A 19,730-nucleotide genomic window follows, 5' to 3' on the forward strand; every position below is an offset into this window, starting at 1 on the left:
AATAGAAAATAATATGGATTATGAACTTAAAGATATTATAGTTATAGGTGATTCCTTGCCACTGAATGTCAATAGAATAGTCTGTGGGGTAAATAGGGAGAAAAGAGATTATGCTACCCTCGAGCACAGGTGGAAGAAATAACTGGCAAAGCCAGATATAATGAAGGGGACTGACAAAGATGTAGCCTTTGTTGTGCAGGTAGGACTAACAATATAAGGAAGACTAAATCGGAAGAGCTAATAAATAAGTACAAAGGAATGATAAAAGTATTTAAAGATAAAAACCATAAATTAATTATGTCAGGGATACTACTAAGAATTAATTGTGGAAATGAAGTTTTGAGTATGTCAGTAGGGTTAAATGCTAGGCTGACATTTATGTATAAAAATGAACATGTTAGTTGGTTGGATTTGTGGGATTAGTTCAGTGGGAGGAAGGAACGATTTGGAATGGATGATTTATACTTATGTAGTAAAGAGTCTAGCATGCTTGCAAGGGCTATTAACATAGCCGTAAGGGGAGTTTCAAACTAGGACGAGAAAGTGGTGAGGGCAAAAATAAAATAAATTGAGATGTAAAGGAAAGTTTAGGATAGTAAATTAGTAAAAAAATACTTACAAAAATAGGCTTAATTGTTGCTATTGTAATGCCAGAAGTATAAGTAATAAAATAGATGAGTTTAGAAGATTTTTGATATAATGGAAATAACTAAATCTTGATTAAATGTGAAGATTTTTGACAACAGAAATTTGAAATACACGGTTATAGGATTTAATGGAAACATAGTAGTAAAGAAATGAGAGGAGTGGCACTATATGTAAGGTGTGAGTTACATGTTGTTGAAGTTCATAATATTAAGTATAACAGCAGTGAGATTGTATCCATTTGGGTTTCTGTTAGTGGACATAAAGTGAAAAAGCTGAAATTAGTGAGAAACTTTACAGTGAAATTACGATTTCAGCTGTTAATGAAGTAATAATTATGGGTAATTTTAATTTCAGACGTAATGATTGGGAAATGCTAGAGTAAAACCTTGAGGAAAAAGGTTCCCGGAAACTGTTCGAGGTAGATTTCTTCACCAGTTAGTCAAGTAACCTACTAGAAATAATGTTATTTTAGATCTATTGTTAACTTCGAATATAGAAATGATAGAGAGGGTGGGAATTGGGGAACACTTAGATACAAGTGATCATTGCTGCATATGGAAATCGGGAATAATGATATTTGGATTCCAAATTTTAAAAAAGCAAATTTTAAAGAGATGCAACAAGAATTATCTCTTGCGAATTGTGCATCTGAGATGTTTAGAGACACTGATCAAATGTGGAAAATGTATAATTTTTATTTAATATTAAAAACAAACATACACCTTACAGAAAGAAAAGGACAGCTGCAAGGAAAAAAACCAGGTTGGCTTATAAAATATATAAGAGATGGAATTACAGAAAAGCATCACAAATTTGAGAAATCTAGAGTGACTGGTTTTATAGAAGATCAAGAACGTTGGTCAAACAGGAAATTAGGACATTGAAAAGGTTGTGTGAAAAAACATTTGTCTAAAATCATAAAAGTTAACAGTAAGGATGTTTAAAGTACATTAGGGCAAACAAAAGGTTAGGATGTAGATAGGACCTTTGAGGGACAATAAAAGAATATTTGATGATTATAAAATTGCTAGATTTTTCAGTTCTAGTTTTTATTCAGTTTTTACTAATGAAGTCTTAAACAGTTTTCCTTATCTTGAGCAGCTGATAGATGAAAACAAAATTGAACAAGACAATTACAAAAATTCTGAGCTTGTTAAAATAAAATTTTGAAGTTTAAAGAATGATGAGGCTTCTGGACCAATTAATATTTCTCTAAGGGTTTTAAAGGAGGTCCAGAACTGGATACGTGAACCACTTGCCACAATATCTTGTAAGTCCTTGAATAGTGGACAAGTACTAAATCTTAGGGCCTTTGCTCTTTTTTATTTACATCAGTGACAAAGATGAAGAAATGATGAGCAAATTACTTAAATTTGCTGATGATATCAAGGTCTTGGTGTTGATGGCTGTGAAGAGGATGCTGCTAATTTATAAAAGGATTTAGATCATTTAGTAAGTAGGACATATAAACAGCAGATGGGATTTAATTATAATAAATGCAAGATCTTACGTATGGGTTATCATAATCTGAATTGTAAGTGTAATTTTGATGGGAATAATCTTAAGAGTATCATGAAAGAAAGAGATCTTGATATAATGGTTGTTCAGTCTCTTAAGCCATCCAAAAACTGTTGCTAGTGGTTGAGCAAATAGGATTTTAGGTTGAATCTACAGAAATGTTTAATACAAGTCCTAAAAAGGTTATAATTTTATTGTACAGATCACTGGTTATACCACATTTAGAATATTGTGTTCAGTCTTGGGATCGTTATCTTAAGACAGACAAATTCTTGGAAAGGGTTCATAGGAGGGTTACTAAAATGGTACCTTGGATGTAGGGTTTGTCATATGAGGAGATATTAAGATCCTTAAAACTGTTTTCTCTTGCAAAAAATAATTGTTAGAGAAGATTTGATTGAAGTGTTTACAATTGTAAAAGAAATTGATAATGTTGATGTATCAATATTCTTCATTCTTAACAGTGAGAATTATAGAACTAGTGGACACAAATAAAGATTTATACAAGGTAGAAGCCGTCTTCAGCTAAAACAGTTTTATTTTTCAAATTGGATGTTTGACCTATGTGACTATCCTCTCCCTCAGACAGCCCTGACTATTTCCACTGCGGTACATAGATAAAGTTGAAGTCTCAAAAATGGTACACGAGTACCTAAAGTTTGTGAAACACAGATTCTTACTAAAAAAAAAAAGAACTTCTCCAAACCATATACCTAAATAAAAACACATCTCAGAAGATACAAATAAAACCCGTTTGTACACGACTTCAGCACAATTTTAAAGTTATTCTAAACAAAACTGGATAAACCAGAGTGTATTGAGAATGTGATGAATTGACTAGGCATCATCTTTTGTTCCCTGGATACACCAGAGTGTATTGAGAAAGTGATGAATTGACTAGGCATCGTCTTTTATTCCGTGGATAAAACAGAGTGTATTGAAAAAGTAATGAATTGACTAGGCATTGTCTTTTGTTCCGTGAATAAAACAGAGTATATTGAAAAAGTAATGAATTGACTAGGCATCGTCTTTTGTTCCGTGGATAAAACAGAGTGTATTGAAAAAGTGATGAATTGACTAGGTATCGTCTTTTGTTCCGTGGATAAAACAGAGTGTATTGAAAAAGTGATGAATTGACTAGGCATCGTCTTTTATTCCGTGGATAAAACAGAGTGTATTGAAAAAGTAATGAATTGACTAGGCATCGTCTTTTGTTCCGTGGATAAAACAGAGTGTATTGAAAAAGTGATGAATTGACTAGGTATCGTCTTTTGTTCCGTGGATAAAACAGAGTTTGAAAAAGTGATGAATTGACTAGGTATCGTCTTTTGTTCCGTGGATAAAACAGAGTGTATTGAAAAAGTAATGAATTGACTAGGCATCGTCTTTTGTTCCGTGGATAAAACAGAGTGTATTGAAAAAGTGATGAATTGACTAGGTATCGTCTTTTGTTCCGTGGATAAAACAGAGTGTATTGAAAAAGTGATGAATTGACTAGGCATCGTCTTTTATTCCGTGGATAAAACAGAGTGTATTGAAAAAGTAATGAATTGACCAGGCATTGTCTTTTGTTCCGTGGATAAAACAGAGTATATTGAAAAAGTAATGAATTGACTAGGCATCGTCTTTTATTCCGTGGATAAAACAGAGTGCATTGAAAAAGTGATGAATTGACTAGGTATCGTCTTTTGTTCCGTGGATAAAACAAAGTGCATTGAAAAAGTGATGAATTGACGAGGCATCGTCTTTTATTCCGTGGATAAAACAGAGTGTATTGAAAAAGTGATGAATTGACTAGGCATCGTCTTTTGTTCCGTGGATAAAACAGAGTGCATTGAAAAAGTGATGAATTGACTAGGTATCGTCTTTTGTTCCGTGGATAAAACAGAGTGTATTGAAAAAGTGATGAATTGACTAGGTATCGTCTTTTGTTCCGTGGATAAAACAGAGTGTATTGAAAAAGTGATGAATTGACTAGGCATCGTCTTTTATTCCGTGGATAAAACAGAGTGTATTGAAAAAGTAATGAATTGACCAGGCATTGTCTTTTGTTCCGTGGATAAAACAGAGTATATTGAAAAAGTAATGAATTGACTAGGCATCGTCTTTTATTCCGTGGATAAAACAGAGTGCATTGAAAAAGTGATGAATTGACTAGGTATCGTCTTTTGTTCCGTGGATAAAACAAAGTGCATTGAAAAAGTGATGAATTGACTAGGCATCGTCTTTTATTCCGTGGATAAAACAGAGTGTATTGAAAAAGTGATGAATTGACTAGGCATCGTCTTTTATTCCGTGGATAAAACAGAGTGCATTGAAAAAGTGATGAATTGACTAGGTATCGTCTTTTGTTCCGTGGATAAAACAAAGTGCATTGAGAAAGTGATGAATTGACTAGGTATCGTCTTTTGTTCCGTGGATAAAACAAAGTGCATTGAGAAAGTGATGAATTGACCAGGCATTGTCTTTTGTTCCGTGGATAAAACAGAGTATATTGAAAAAGTAATGAATTGACTAGGCATCGTCTTTTATTCCGTGGATAAAACAGAGTGCATTGAAAAAGTGATGAATTGACTAGGTATCGTCTTTTGTTCCGTGGATAAAACAAAGTGCATTGAGAAAGTGATGAATTGACTAGGTATCGTCTTTTGTTCCGTGGATAAAACAAAGTGCATTGAGAAAGTGATGAATTGACCAGGCATTGTCTTTTGTTCCGTGGATAAAACAGAGTATATTGAAAAAGTAATGAATTGACTAGGCATCGTCTTTTATTCCGTGGATAAAACAGAGTGCATTGAAAAGTGATGAATTGACTAGGTATCGTCTTTTGTTCCGTGGATAAAACAAAGTGCATTGAGAAAGTGATGAATTGACTAGGTATCGTCTTTTGTTCCGTGGATAAAACAAAGTGCATTGAGAAAGTGATGAATTGACTAGGCATCGTCTTTTGTTCCGTGGATAAACCAGAGTGTACTGTAAAAGTGACTAAGTGACTAGGTATGATATTTTGTTCCATAGCTTCCTTTATTTAGTCTCACACATTGACATATATATATATAGGCATCGTCTTTTGTTCCTTGCATAAGCCATACATCATATGGAAGTGGTAGCTTGAAACCTAAAGTTAACCTCGGTGGATCATTCATTCTAGTTACTGCGATGGAAATAACTACATATGTCAAGTAGCTTGTGATGATTACGTCACAACTTCAAGTTTGTCCATCCAATCATGAAAGCGATTTTTATTTGCTTGACCGCTTGATCCAGAAGTTTTCGCGAAGCTGCACACAAAGGTCATCTGCATTAACTGTCCGTGATAGGTTGCTAATTACAGCACCCACCATCAATTCTCGGTAGTAAAATCGAGTAGTAAAATTTAAGGGTCACTCTTATAACGTGGACATAGTCTCAAAGTGTAGGACTCGTTTTTGCTGCAAGAACGAGAACAGCGATTCCTAAGATCCACAGTGTGGCACGCAAACTTTTAAGCCACGCCCAGCCCCATTGTGAAAGAGAAAATTATGTTATTTTTATTGTCAGTCTCAGTTTGATTTGTACAAATGATAATTGCGAATGTTTTGTTACATCCCGTACATTTTCGTATCTGGCTTTTATCATCTTAGCTAAAGCTAGCTATCTTGAATATATACAAGACTTTCCGTTTTGTTTTTCTTTAATATTCCTATAAGTCCTAATATGAACCTTAAAATAAAAAATAAATAAATAAGAAAAATGAAGAGTACAAAGGGATTGGGAACAGTCACGAAAGTTTATACGTTATTAGAATATTTTCGTCTGAACGTAAAGAACACAGTATTCAAATATAGTATTAACCCTAGTTTACAAGTGTATAAGTAAAATGGCTGATAGTTTTTATATCTACCGCTTTATTTATTTTGACATATCCAAAATTATGATTTACATTAAATACCAAGTTACTTAAATAAAGAATATTCATTTCGTTTAAACTTACATCAATGTAGGAAGCGTTGATGTAGTCTGAATCCGGGACTCCAGGAATAGGTTCTAAAACGACTCTGTTGTAATCGTCTGCAATAATATAACGAATTTATAAACATTTCTGTTCTTACTTTCTGTAATTTATAACCTAAAATATAAATAAGTTTAATTTTCTGTAGAAATAGTTGCTATTCAAATACTTATGGTAATCTGTATTATAATCACTGTGATGTATTCCATTAAACTTTAGTAATATTAAGGCAATATTTGACAAAGGAAGAATGCATGCTAACATGAAAGAAAAAATATTAAGATAAAGATCTTCGACGCCATTACTCACTCTGTTCCTAAACTTTACTACACTCACTAACTGACATTTGATTTGTTTGTTAAGCATAAAGCTACATATAAGGTTTTATGTGCTGTGAGGCCTGGCATGGCCAGGTGGATAAAGCACCCGTCACACCAAACATGCTCCCTCTCTCAGCCTTGGGGGCGTTATAATGTCCCACTATTTGTTGGTAAAAGAGTAGCCCAAGAGTTGGTGGTGGGTGGTAATTACTAGCTACCTTCTCTCTAGTCTTTCACTGCTAAATTAGGGACGGCTAGCGCAGATAGCCCTCGTATAGCTTTGCGCGAAATTCAAAAAAAAAAAAAAAAAATCTGTGCTGTGCCAGTCATGAGTATCGAAACGTGTATTTTAGTGTTATAAACCTTCAGACTTACCGCTGTATCCCCAAGGTCTTTTCTTACGCCAATATTTGCTTCAGGCTGGCTCTAAATTTCACTTCGTTATATCGAAACACCTCTTCCCCCAGTTTTAAACCAGTTTAAGAGAACATTGCTTATAACAACAAAACATATTCTGTAGCTAAGACGTCAGTAATACACTGGGATAGGTTTTGTGGTTAAAGCGCTTGACTCACATTTCGCGAGTTCGAATCCTCATCACCGAAAACGCTTGCCCTTTCGATCGTGGGGGCGTATAATGTACAGTCAATCCCACTATTCGTGATGACGAGAAACCCACTTGAAGTAAAGATGTATTTCAAAACGGCTGGCATGGGTATTGAAATTTTTATTAGAATAAAGTAGAGAATAACGTTCCGACCTTCTTAGGTCATCTTCAAGTTACCAAAGAAGATGACCTAAGAAGGTCGAAACGTTGTTCTTTACTTTATTTTGATAAAAATTTTAATATCCATATCAGTCGTATTGAGATACAATTCCACTATTCGTTGGTAAAAGAATATTCCAAGAGCTAGCAGAGGGTGTTGTTGTCTAACTGCCTTCTCTCCAGTTTATCACTTCTAAATTAGGGACGACAAATGTATACAGTTGCATGGAAGTGGCTTTGCACGAAATCCAAAACAAATTAAACCTTCTCCACCCCCTGGTAACACCAATGTTCGAATAATGTATATAACAGAGTTATATTATTTAAATTATTTTTCACCTCAGTCTTTATGTAAGTAAATGCTGGAATATGTTCTGAAATCGACTCTCAAGTTTCTATGGCACATGCTTCAGTTTGAGCGAATTCAAACTTAAAATTCTGTCTGCGGTATTGCTCAAAAGTGCTACGCGAATGCCATCTCTAAAACAAAAAAATGTTGTATTTTATAGTCACGCATAAATTTAGTTTTTGTTTTTGCACCTTTTAAATTTATAATTTGTTACAATCTAGTGCTTCAACTTACAAGGAATTAGTTTTTTATAGCTGTTTTTTTCCTCGTTTCCAGGTTTAGAACCGTGTCTCGTGCTATGTGGCTCCCCCTTCGTGGCAGCCTGCCAAAGAATAAACAGTAAAATGAAACGATCAGTTATTTACAATTAAAAACTTATTGGTATAATATGATAAGCACAACAAATAATAGGCTATTTTTTAGAAGATCTGCGAAAAATAAGTCACAAAACACCAAGTCATATAAATCACCACTTTATATGTGTAAAAAACGGGTGGTATGAGTAGAGAAAGCACTATGTAAAGGAGCGAACAACGTTTCGACCTTCTTCGGTCATCGTCAGGTTCACAAAGAAAGAAAGAGGTAACTGACCGATAGCTGACCACATATTTGAAGGCTGATGTGTAATTGAGTGTAGTAATGTAGAGGGTAGCCTCAGATGTTGGATATGTTTATTAATAATAGGTGTTTTTTTGTGTTGGTTTATTTTGGGTTTGAGTTGCTGTATAAGTAAGGCTTCTTTAATTTTGCATTTGTTTATGTTTGTTTCTTTATTTATTTTGTTTGTTTGGGTATTTTTTATGGATATGTTGTCTTTATTTGATTTGCAGTGTTTGAAAACGTGTGAAGGTGACTCTTTGTGTTGTGTGAATCTGGCTTCCATTTTTCTACTTGTTTCTCAAATATAGAAGTCGTGGCAGTTATCACATTGTATTTTATAAATAATGTTGGTGTGGTGTTTGTCGGTGTAGTTTTACATAGTATAGACCTTAGTTTTGTGCCTGGTTTTTGAATAAATTTGATATTAACTGGAATGTCATATTTCGTTATTAATTTTTGCCAAATGTTGGTTATTTTTCTGCTGATGTTGGAAATATATGGTATGCAGCGGTATATGATTTCGTGATTTTTTTTAAATCGTGGGGTATATTTACTTTTGTTAGTTTATTTTGCTTTTTGTCTAGGTGTGTGCGTATAATGTTTTCTACGGTTTGTGGAGGAAACTTATTGATGTTGATGAAGTATTGTTTTAATTTGTCTAATTCATCGTTAATTTTATCTGGTGAGCATAGTTTTATGGCTGTGTTTATTTGGTTCCTTAGTATGTTGAGGTGTTTTTTTGTTTCATGTGCTGAGTCCCAAGGAATGTATAGTCCTGTATGGGTGATTTTTCGATGGATTCCTGTTTTAAATTGTGTATCGGTTCTTGTAATTTTGAGGTTAAAAAATGATATTTGATTGCTTTCTTCCTGTTCACATGTGAAGTTAATGTTGGGATGTATAGCATTAATGTGATTGTAAAAAATAAGTATGTGTTCTGCAGATGTGAATCCCGCAATCGTGTCGTCTACATATCTGTACCAGTATAGTGGTGGATGTAATGCTGTGTTAATTGCTTGTATATACAAATATTGGCTAGAACTGGTGATATTGGGTTGTCCATGCTTAGGCCATTTGTTTGTGTATAGTTGTGGTTGTTGAACACGAAATTTGTTTTCATTGTGATGAATTTTATGAGGGTTGCTGGGAATGTCTATTGATGGGTTAGGGTCTCGGATATAGAGTTCTAAGGCTATCTTGCAGGCTTCAATGATCGGGACCTGCCTCTGAGTGACTAGTAATAATTATTAACTTAATTATTCCTATTTTGAAAGCTTAACGTGGGCAGTATGGAACTGAGCTAGTTTTTAAGTATAACTACGCCGTAATTCATCGTTCAATATTGAGTGGATAGCTTTAGTTTGTATATCTAAAAATATCAAATTATAATGTAATAAATTAATTGTCTATCAAGTAATCGGCCTGACATGACTTGGATGTTACGTCGTGGGAACGTGTTGACATGCTTCATTTTATTGTTCGTTAGTAAAGAATGTGCAGCAGGTGGTGATGATTAGCGTCGTTCCTTCTAGTTTGTCATTTCAAAATTATGGACGTCTGGAACAGAAAGCCCTCGAGTAGGTTTGTACGAAATTAAATAATAAATATTTCATTGAGAAAGAAAATCCTAGTTTAATTTTATCTGAAGTACAGTAACTTTTGAATTTTAAGAAAGTAATAAAACTTTACTTCCATAAATAATTACTATAGTCTGAGATAACATTGTTCACAAGCTGTCGCCGAAGAGGTTTGTACATGTGACGTATTAATAACCACTAAACATTTCTGAAGAGCTAGTATATGAGATATTATAGTAATCACCAGATGCCGCTGAAAGAAATTTGCAAGGTGGTAGGGCAGTAGTTACCAGATGTCGCTGATGTAAGTTTCTAGGTGCCACTGAAGGAAATTTGCAAGCACGATAGGAAAGTCATCACTAGATGTCGCTGAAGGAAATTTGTGTTAGATAACAATAATCAACAACTGACAGTAAGAGATGTTTACGTATGGAAAACAACAGTAGTTACTCAGTAACAGTGAAAAGGTTTGTACATGCAAGATTACAATAGTCCAGGGGTCGCTGATGGAGATATTTAGAAATCATCTGAAATACTTTGTATATTATTTTTATTAGTAGTACGTGACAGAGATAAGATTTTTGAATAATATGATAAATTACTGTATGATAAAGCACAATATGCTACATGTATTGTGCCCATTGGAGTCCAAACTCGCTGTTTTAGCTTTATAGAAGCCTTCAAACTTATCGCTGTTACGTGGTCAAGTTTCACGTTGTAAACACATTTAATTAGGGTATACTAATTAATGAAATGTTTATCAGTGAGGTTTTGTTGACTACAGAAACATCTAGTTTTTGTTCCATCTTGATGTAATAACTTGTAATAAACTTTCCGTTGCCTACATTTTACTAGGACTAATATTTTTTGTTAGGGCTCGGTTGCCGACAAGACGAACTGAAATTGTTAAACGATGAAAAATATCGTGTTATGTGTTTTTAAACATTAAGTTGACATGCACTCTAAAATAATCTCACCCGATTTCAGATTTTTTTAATACTCGACAATAAATGTTTGGATCTCTTTATTTATATTTTAAAAATGAATCACATGTGATTAATAAACTCGTGTTTTCTCTATTGTTAATAGAGAGACAAATAAACAAATCAACAGAGCGATCGTTACTATAGATACAATCAGAACAATAGAGAGAAAATTACTGTATAGGCAGTGAAACAACTAAACAGAAAAACAGTTACCTCAGATACGATAAAAAAACGAGAGATAATTCACATTTAGTAAGAATGATTTTTAATTAAAGTAAAACTGGATAAAGCAATTAAAGTTTGAATTATTAATATCTTTAAAAAAATATCTAATATAAATTTTAGTGCTGGACAAGACGTTAGATTAAATGGTTATAAAAAACGTTAAAATATTACATGATTGAAATAAAATAAGGTTTCTGAAGCCAACTTATTTATCACGCAAGTAAAAAGCAACAACATATGAACATAATTCATAAATCTTAAATAACATCACTTTCATATTGCAATATGTCCAGAAAAAGGCTTCCTTAAGAAGTTCTCGGTCCTTTCTTGACGACGGACCGGTGTGGTATGTATGTGTCAAGCTGTAGTGGCGGTTCGGGACGAGATGCGTTATGAAAGTGACAGTTAACCCCGTTATTCGTTCCACAGAGCCGGGCAAAGATCTTTTGGCTGCAGTAGGTCTAGCATGACAACTTTCAGTTTTATTAGTAGTTCAAACTTGTGGACAGCCATATCTGAACCCAATAAGTATGTGCTTGTTGTCATGCGGAAAGGTGCATAATGAACTATCTCTGGTGTGTCTACCAGGGGTATGGAACCCCGGTATTAAATGTTATAGGCCCTTAGACTTACTGGCGGGGGAGAGACAAGGAATTTCTGACGTGGCTGTTTAGTGCACATAATGTGCCGTTCAATTTGAATATTGTAACTTTTTTATTTAATCTTTTACCACGCATGTTGTGAAACAATTTGGTAAATTTCATAAACATTATCACATCATCAGTACAATTTTTGGTGATACGATGTTTAATTCTGATTTACTAACGTAGAGAGAGCTTAGATTACAAAGACCTTTAAGAGGTTATTGACGAAATTAGTCGAGTTAAATAAAGGTAAGAATAGGACATGAAATATGTTTACAACAATGTGTATAACAGCACTAGTTCTGATTACAACAATATGTATAACAGCACTAGTTGTGATTACAACAATGTGTTTAACAGCACTAGTTGTGATTACAACAATGTGTTTAACAGCATTAGTTGTGATTACAACGTGTTTAACAGTACTAGTTCTGATTACAACAATGTGTATAACAGTACTAGTTCTGATTACAATAGTGTGTATAACAGTACTAGTTCTGATTACAATAGTGTGTTTAACAGTACTAGTTCTGATTACAACAATGTGTTTAACAGTACTAGTTCTGATTACAACAATGTGTATAACAGCACTAGTTGTGATTACAACAATGTGTTTAACAGCACTAGTTGTGATTACAACAATGTGTTTAACAGCACTACAACGTGTTTAACAGTACTAGTTCTGATTACAACAATGTGTATAACAGTACTAGTTCTGATTACAATAGTGTGTTTAACAGTACTAGTTCTGATTACAACAGTGTGTTTAACAGTACTAGTTCTGATTACAACAATGTGTGTAACAGCACTAGTTGTGATTACAACAATGTGTTTAACAGCACTAGTTGTGATTACAACGTGTTTAACAGCACTAGTTGTGATTACAATAACGTGTTTAACAGTATAACAGTACTAGTTCTGATTACAATAGTGTGTTTAACAGTACTAGTTCTGATTACAACAATGTGTTTAACAGCACTAGTTGTGATTATAACAGTGTTTTAACAGTTATAGTTCTGATTACAACAGTATGAAAACACATGAGTGCATTTAACAGTACTAGTTTTGATTACAACAGTATGTTTAACAGTACTATTTGTGATTACAACGATGTGTTTAACACTACCAGTTCTGGTTACAACAATGTATTTAACAGTACTACTTCTGATTACAATAATGTGTTTAACAATACTAGTTCTGATTACGACAGTGTGTGTAACAGTGCTGGTACTGAACACATCAGTGTATTTAACAGCACGAGTTCCGATTACAACAGTGTTTTTAACGTACTAGTTGTTGTTACAACGATGTTTTTTAACAATATTCGTTCTTATTACAACGATGCTTTTAACAGTGCTGGCTCTCAATAGAACATTGTTTTTAACAGTGCTGATTTCTGTGACGAATACAGGATTGTGTGCATTTTCACAATGGTGAAAACACGAATAATAATAACCAAGAAAAGATCTACTAGTCTTGTCTGAACCTTAAAAACATAACGGGTTGGAGTTTTGTAAAAGCAATATACAGAAAGAGATATATCGTATAACCTAAAAATTATATTTTAAATGCCTAAAGACGGTGAAATTTGTTTTGAATTTCGTGCAAAGCTACACGAAGGCTATCTACGCTAGCCGTCCCTAATTTAGCAGGATAAGACTAGAGGGAAGGCAGCTAGTCATTACCACCCACCACCAACTCTTGGGCTACTCTTTTACTAACGAATAGTAGGATTGACCGTCACATTATAATGCCCCCACGGCTGAAAGGGCGAGTATGTTTGGTGCGATGAGGATTCGAACCCCATAACCCACCTAGCCATGCCGGGCCAGATGGTGAAGTAATCCCCAGAACAAGTAGGCCTATGGTTTATGATAAGAATTTTATGGCAAACTTTCAACTTAAAAATTACTTTCAAGTACCAACATTACTTGTGACTTGTTGCAATACAATTTGAAGAAAGAAAGGAAAAAGATGTTTCGTCGACGAAAAGTAATTGTAAAAGTGAAAACTTTAAGAAATCTGAAAACAAACATACGAATTATGGCCACTAACCTCTAACCCAGATGTTTTTAAAACTCGTCAAGAACTGCCAAATGTCTGCGTCAGGTTATGTATATGTATACTTAGACTTAAACGTAAAGCAACTTTAAAAGGTGAAACTGTATCCCGCCTCTGTGAATGTTCGAAGTATTATATATATATGCATCCTTAAAACAACAATTAAGTCATAACTGTGTTGCTTAGCGACACGACAAACGGAGCGTTACGAAAATATAACTGGCTTATATATCAGATTGTATAACACTAAATCACAGCGAGACTGGTGATTATAATAATAAGGTGAGTAAAGAAAGCCTTGTTCAAACCTTTGACTAGACATATTCTAAAATCACACAATCAACCCGTACTATAATTAATGTGTTATACGCAATGTTTGTATCCAAGACCCTATAGGACTAGTAAAAAGAAACATACTTTAAAATTATTAGTAGAATTACTTTACATAATGTTACAAAAACTACCGAGTTATGGTTCGCAGAATAATTCATTAAACACCATAACATTTTTTTCCTTTTTATTCGGTTTTTGAAAAGCGCAAAGCTTCCCAATGGACTATCCGTCTGTGCTCTGGTCACTGCGGTATCGAAACAAGACTTTTAACGTTGTGGTTCCGTAAACTTACAGCTTTATCATTGGAGAACCACTATAGAAGAACAAAAGATTTGTATCTCAGAACAGCTGATATGGGTAGTAACACTTTTATTGATAAGCAGAGAACAATGTTTCGATCTTCCTAGGTCATCTTCAGGTTAACAAAGAGAAAGTTTGTAAGTAAACGTTGCCGGACACGTCTTAGGGACGAGAGTATAAACGGATATTGGATCGTAGGGGGCGTTGCAGTTATATGTAAAGTTATTAATTAGTATAGGTACAAAGATGATCCTTTATATTGGTTTAATTTTGGTTTTGGTTGCTGTATAAGTAAGGCTTTTTTGATTTTGCGTTTGTTTATATTTGTTTCCCTACTTGGTATCTGGGTGTTTTCTATGGTTATGTTGTGTTTATTTGATTTGCACTGTTCAAAAATGTGTGAAGGTGACTTTTTGTGTTCTTTGAATCTGGTTTTCATTTTTCTGCTTGTTTCTCCAACATAGAAGCTGTGGCAGTTGTTGCATTATATTTTGTAAATTATGTTGGTGTTGTGTTTGTCAGTGTAGTTTTTACATAGTATAGACCGCAGTGTTGTGCCTGGTTTTTGAATAAATTTAATGTTAACTGGAATGTTGTGTTTTGTTGTAAGTTTTTTTTTCAAATGCTAGTTAATTTACACCAGGTCAGGTCCGAACGTGCGTATCTCGAAAACTAATAAATCGAAGTACACAAACATTTTACATAATGGGTTACTTTTTCCCAGATTTGTTCCGGACCTGGATTATGGAACAAGTTGATGCATTTTTTTTATAATGTGTAGACAGGGCATTTTCGCTTTTTTTGTGTTAATAACTGTAAAATGTGATCGGATTTATACCGAATTTCATGGTTGCGACTCCTCATCACGGTACGTTAATGATTCGGATCTTTGATTATTTTATATCTGAGAAATATTTTTTAAGTTTTCGAAGATAAAATTTTGACATTTTACAATTTACAATTTAAACGCGAGCCATCTCTAACAGGAGCGACGTGTGTAGAGTCTGTGATTGTTTTTGTTCTATTGTAGAAACCTGTTTTGTTTGGTTTTTCGGAAGTGAAAATTCTAAGCCTTGTCGCTGAAATAATAGAGAAATTTTGGTTAGTGAACTGATTCTCTGTTTGTTTAGTTAAAAAAAGGAAAGAGTGAAGATATACTTTAATAACGATTACTATAATGTCTTTAGTATGTCTTTGTATTCGGATATTTGTAAGTGATATATTTGTATCAGCGAGTCAGACTGATCAGTAGTTTTTTTATCAACAGACTTGTTTGACTAAACCACAACTCTTCTTTCTGTTTACAAGATAACTGACATTTTTAGTCGGAAACAACAGCTTTTGATAGCATACAAACGACGCCATAGTGGTTTAGGTATAAATCATAACACATTTCTTACTTGATTGTCTCGTATTGCGCCGCCCTGTTCATTGGTTTTCACAGCTGTATATTTATTATAACAGTTGTTTTGGTTGTGTTAGAGCAAAGTCGTATTGGGATATCTGCTATGTCTATCGTGAATAACCGAACCTCGGATTTTAGCGTTGCAAATGCGTAGACTTACCACTGCCCCACCAGAGGACTATAACAGTTGACTGATGTAGATAGTTTTGTTGTTTTATTAAACAAGAAGGAGGTGATAGTAATAAGCAGTTATTTTATGTTAATTTGTTACACACGTATGTCGAAGTGTTTAAGTTGGTTATTTTATCACTTTATTATATAAGTATCTTGAAATGTGGAAGTTGTTCTGTCTTCGTCGATTTGTTAAGTAAAGGCTTAACAAAACAACTAGCAGAATGACAGACAGTAAGTTTTGATCCGAATAATGGGATTGATCGTCATTCTTATAATTCATTCATGGTAGCCGATGCTACGGACCTTATTCAGTAGTATTGCGACGGAACTTTGGACTTTCCGATATCGAGCCTGGCACGTTTAGCTACTATACAACGCCCAGAGCTAATTGCGTTAATTATCTTTTGTTTAATTGAATCCGAAGAGAAAATCATGATATCGGTGTAATTGTATAATAATCTAAGATGTAGAAAATATTTTAAACGAACAACAATAATCAGAATACTGTGCGGTGTTATCTGTTGTGTTATGTTATGGAGCCTGACATTCAGTTTTTAACGCTCATGACTTCAATTGATTCGAGACATTATCTTCTCGCTTATTGGCGTACGGTTTGATTAATACAGAAGATTGTATTTAAACAGAACATTTAAACTAAAATGTAAACGTGTGTTTAACTTTCTGTAGAGTTGTTTTACTTGAACATTTTCACACACAGAAATGATTTCCCATAGATATCTCTAGATTTGAACTAATTGACTAGAGCAAAGGTTCCCAAATTGTGGTTGCGGATCACTGGTAATTGCGTGACGGAATAACTTGCAGATCTCAGAGCAAGCCCTAAAACGTGAAACCTTACAAATTCGGATATATAAACAGAAAGTGTATGTCGGAATAAGTGAGAAAAATCTAAAACACTAGATTTTTGAATTAAGATGGGTGATTTTTTTTTACTTGGTAGTGTTCTTGTATTGTAAAATAATGATTTCTCTACTAGCTCGTCTACAGAAGAAGAAAAGTTCTTGTTTAAGCTTTTCTGCGGCAAAACATTAAGGTTAGGGATTAAAAGCAATCCATTGCTAGAGTTCTCGATTCAGAAGACTGAAGAGGTTCCAGAATTTGCAAATAAAGCAACGTTCTCTGATGATATTTGTTGCGCAATACGGAAGTTTCTTCAGTTTCAAACCAAAGGTACAGATACAAAGACAGGATGAATACTAAACCTGATTGATAGTACATCTAAACTAACAGTACTTTGACCACAATAAACAGAAACATCCATCACAATAAAACGTAGAAAGGTAAGTAGGTGGTCAAGCGTAACTTATCATGCGCTCCGCAAATTGGACTTTAGCTAATTAACAGTAATCACAGACTAGACTCCTCACCCACCGACTGAATAGTTGGATTTTACTGTCACTCTTATAGCGTATTCATGGTCTCAAAGCGGGGTCCACAGTTCCGGCACACCAACTACCAGACCACGTCCAGTTCTATATTTGATGGTATAACGAATTAAAGTACTTCAAATAAATAACACTTTATTCTACCTTTGTTATTGTACACAATAAAACTAAATTGAATTAAAGAGATTCAGAGAAATAAAGCTTAAAACTACATATAATGTTTTGACGGTAACTTATCTTTATACGTAATAATACCAAACTAATAAAGCGGTTCGGGATTTCAAAATACATCTAAATGAATCAAACTTGATGCTTGGTGGAATTCGAACCTAATTCAGTAAGCAAAATTGGTCGCGATTTCGAATCCTACCCGGCCTCATTTATTCAGAGTAGGAGCGAAATGTAGTCCGTAATTGTCTGCAGTTCAATACTTAATTAACGGTGGATTATATAAGTAAAATATCGAAAATGAATAACACATACCCGAAACTCGGCACGTAAAAGGATATCATACTTTCTTAATAGAGCCAAGTGTTTCGGAAACTGAGAAACATCAACTGGTTTCTTACGAACGAGGTTTGTCAGTCTGTCTTCGTCTGTTGTCGGCATCAAGCCACTGTTAAGAAGTGACAGCTGTAATCTGCCGAAAGGATTTAACGAGTCTGTGGTCCCGTTCAGTTTATTGTACAAAAAGGAACGTTTTGGTTTAGGCTTTGATTTCTTTCTCTTCGACCTCCCTGTCTTAGCTCTGTCACTAGTTTTCATCGGTGATTGTTCCATTAAACCTGATTAAATAGTGTTATCTCATTACAAAGAATCAGTTGAGGCAGGTGTCGAATTGAACCTGCTGTAGTCACAAAACTGTACGATTTTTACACTTCTTATACTGCAACTTGAATCACTCCCATAATTGAGCTGTATGTTATCAACACAGACACATTAAAATCACTTCATCTGTGTGTATCGTAAGTGTCTCTCAATCCATTGTTAAAGTAAACTGTTGTTAATGGAGTTTAAAATTTCACTTTAACCGACTTAAAGTGCAACATTGAACTATACAGTTTAGAGTTCCACACACACATGCGCATAGAGTCTCGAATGGAATCGAATGCATCACTAATGTCGAGTGTTGCGTGACGTACTGGATAGCAAAGACGACCCCTACCACAGACGATGAGGACCTAAAAATAGTCATCGGCAAAATGCCATGTGTTTTATAGTCCGGGTTTGTACTTTTAAACAAGTAAATCCAACATAACTGACAAATGTACTTGCGCAAGAGCTGTAATTACACTTTGAGGAAAGGAGCACGCAAATAAAAACGTTATTATGTGAACATAGTCAAGATTCCATCCCCTTTCCTATGCTACTTTGTTACTTATGCTTATTTGTTTTCGTATTCTAATCAAATAACTTAACTAACTAGTAATTCTTCACACGTCTCTTTCGTAATTATAAATCATTTTAGGAATTTATAAATTTTGTATGTGGTAAGTACAAAGCTATCTGTGCTGTGTCCATAGCTAAGATCAAACCCCGAATTTCAGCATCATGAGCCCTGTCTCTTTGTTCTCAAACAAGGAAGGATAGCACAGACAGTTCTTGCGTGTCTTTTCATGAATATCCAGAAACAACAACAAAAAGAGCATCTGTGAAAATTGATATTTCTAACATAGTCTACTACTGTCAACTTTTAATAACCAGTGACGTCTACGTGCTCAAGCTATAATACCCTGACGGTATTCAAGTCCCAAACGTGCCCTAACAACGGTCAACAATTACTAAAAGATACGCCTGATTCTACCTTGGTTGCTGCGAGTTACTAGGGGAGGGATGAAAATTTCAGCTTTAAAGTGGATGTCAACTGAGAAGTTGTAAACCTTTTGGGTATTTTAACGTAGATCTAGTTGGTTCGTATTGCTTTTTTATATATGTACCAAAGGCAACCTAAAGTCCCCATATAATTCAGAGATGCCAACCATTACGATTTGAGCGTAGTCATTACGATTTTGGTGTATACATTACGACTATACGCTCGTACAGACAAATATTACGACTTGTTGCAACTCCCAAATTATTATATATTATATAGACCTATATAATAAAGTGATAAATTGTTCCCCCAGGGCTTGAAAGGGGTGAAAAGAAAATTTTTAGTGAGATACAAATAAGTTTTGATAATAAATAAAAGACATAGTCCAAATGGCTACTTGCGATAATCATGTATGTGCCTGAAATGGTAAAAAATATTTGTATCTCCGACGTCGACCAATAGTTTGAGTGCGGTGCTTTTCCATACTGGGTACGTGGGGGAATCCATCGTTACGTTATCGGTGCTTGTCAGCCAATCAGCGCTCGCGTAGATGGGTATTTCTCATTTTCTAAGCGGCATAGAAACACCAATGCGATCGTTCATAAGATGGAAAA

General features: G+C 34.4%; 1 protein-coding gene across 2 annotated transcripts in view; it reads right to left on the reverse strand.

Moving 5' to 3' along the window:
- The window catches only part of LOC143238581 (receptor-type tyrosine-protein phosphatase kappa-like), a 49,667-nt gene extending 31,226 nt beyond the window's left edge, over nt 1-18,441 (reverse strand). For both annotated transcript variants that reach the window (XM_076478941.1, XM_076478938.1), the window contains exons 1-3: nt 17,787-18,441; nt 7,827-7,914; nt 6,140-6,216 (exon numbers count right to left, since the gene is read on the reverse strand). In XM_076478941.1, coding sequence (XP_076335056.1) covers nt 6,140-6,216; nt 7,827-7,914; nt 17,787-18,083 — 462 coding nt within the window. In that variant the 5' untranslated portion in view covers nt 18,084-18,441. The remainder of the gene's footprint in view (nt 1-6,139; nt 6,217-7,826; nt 7,915-17,786) is intronic.
- Nucleotides 18,442-19,730: the final 1,289 nt, after the last annotated feature.

The sequence above is a fragment of the Tachypleus tridentatus genome, chromosome 13, assembly GCF_004210375.1.
Source record: "Tachypleus tridentatus isolate NWPU-2018 chromosome 13, ASM421037v1, whole genome shotgun sequence".
In the NCBI taxonomy this organism is placed as follows: domain Eukaryota; kingdom Metazoa; phylum Arthropoda; class Merostomata; order Xiphosura; family Limulidae; genus Tachypleus; species Tachypleus tridentatus.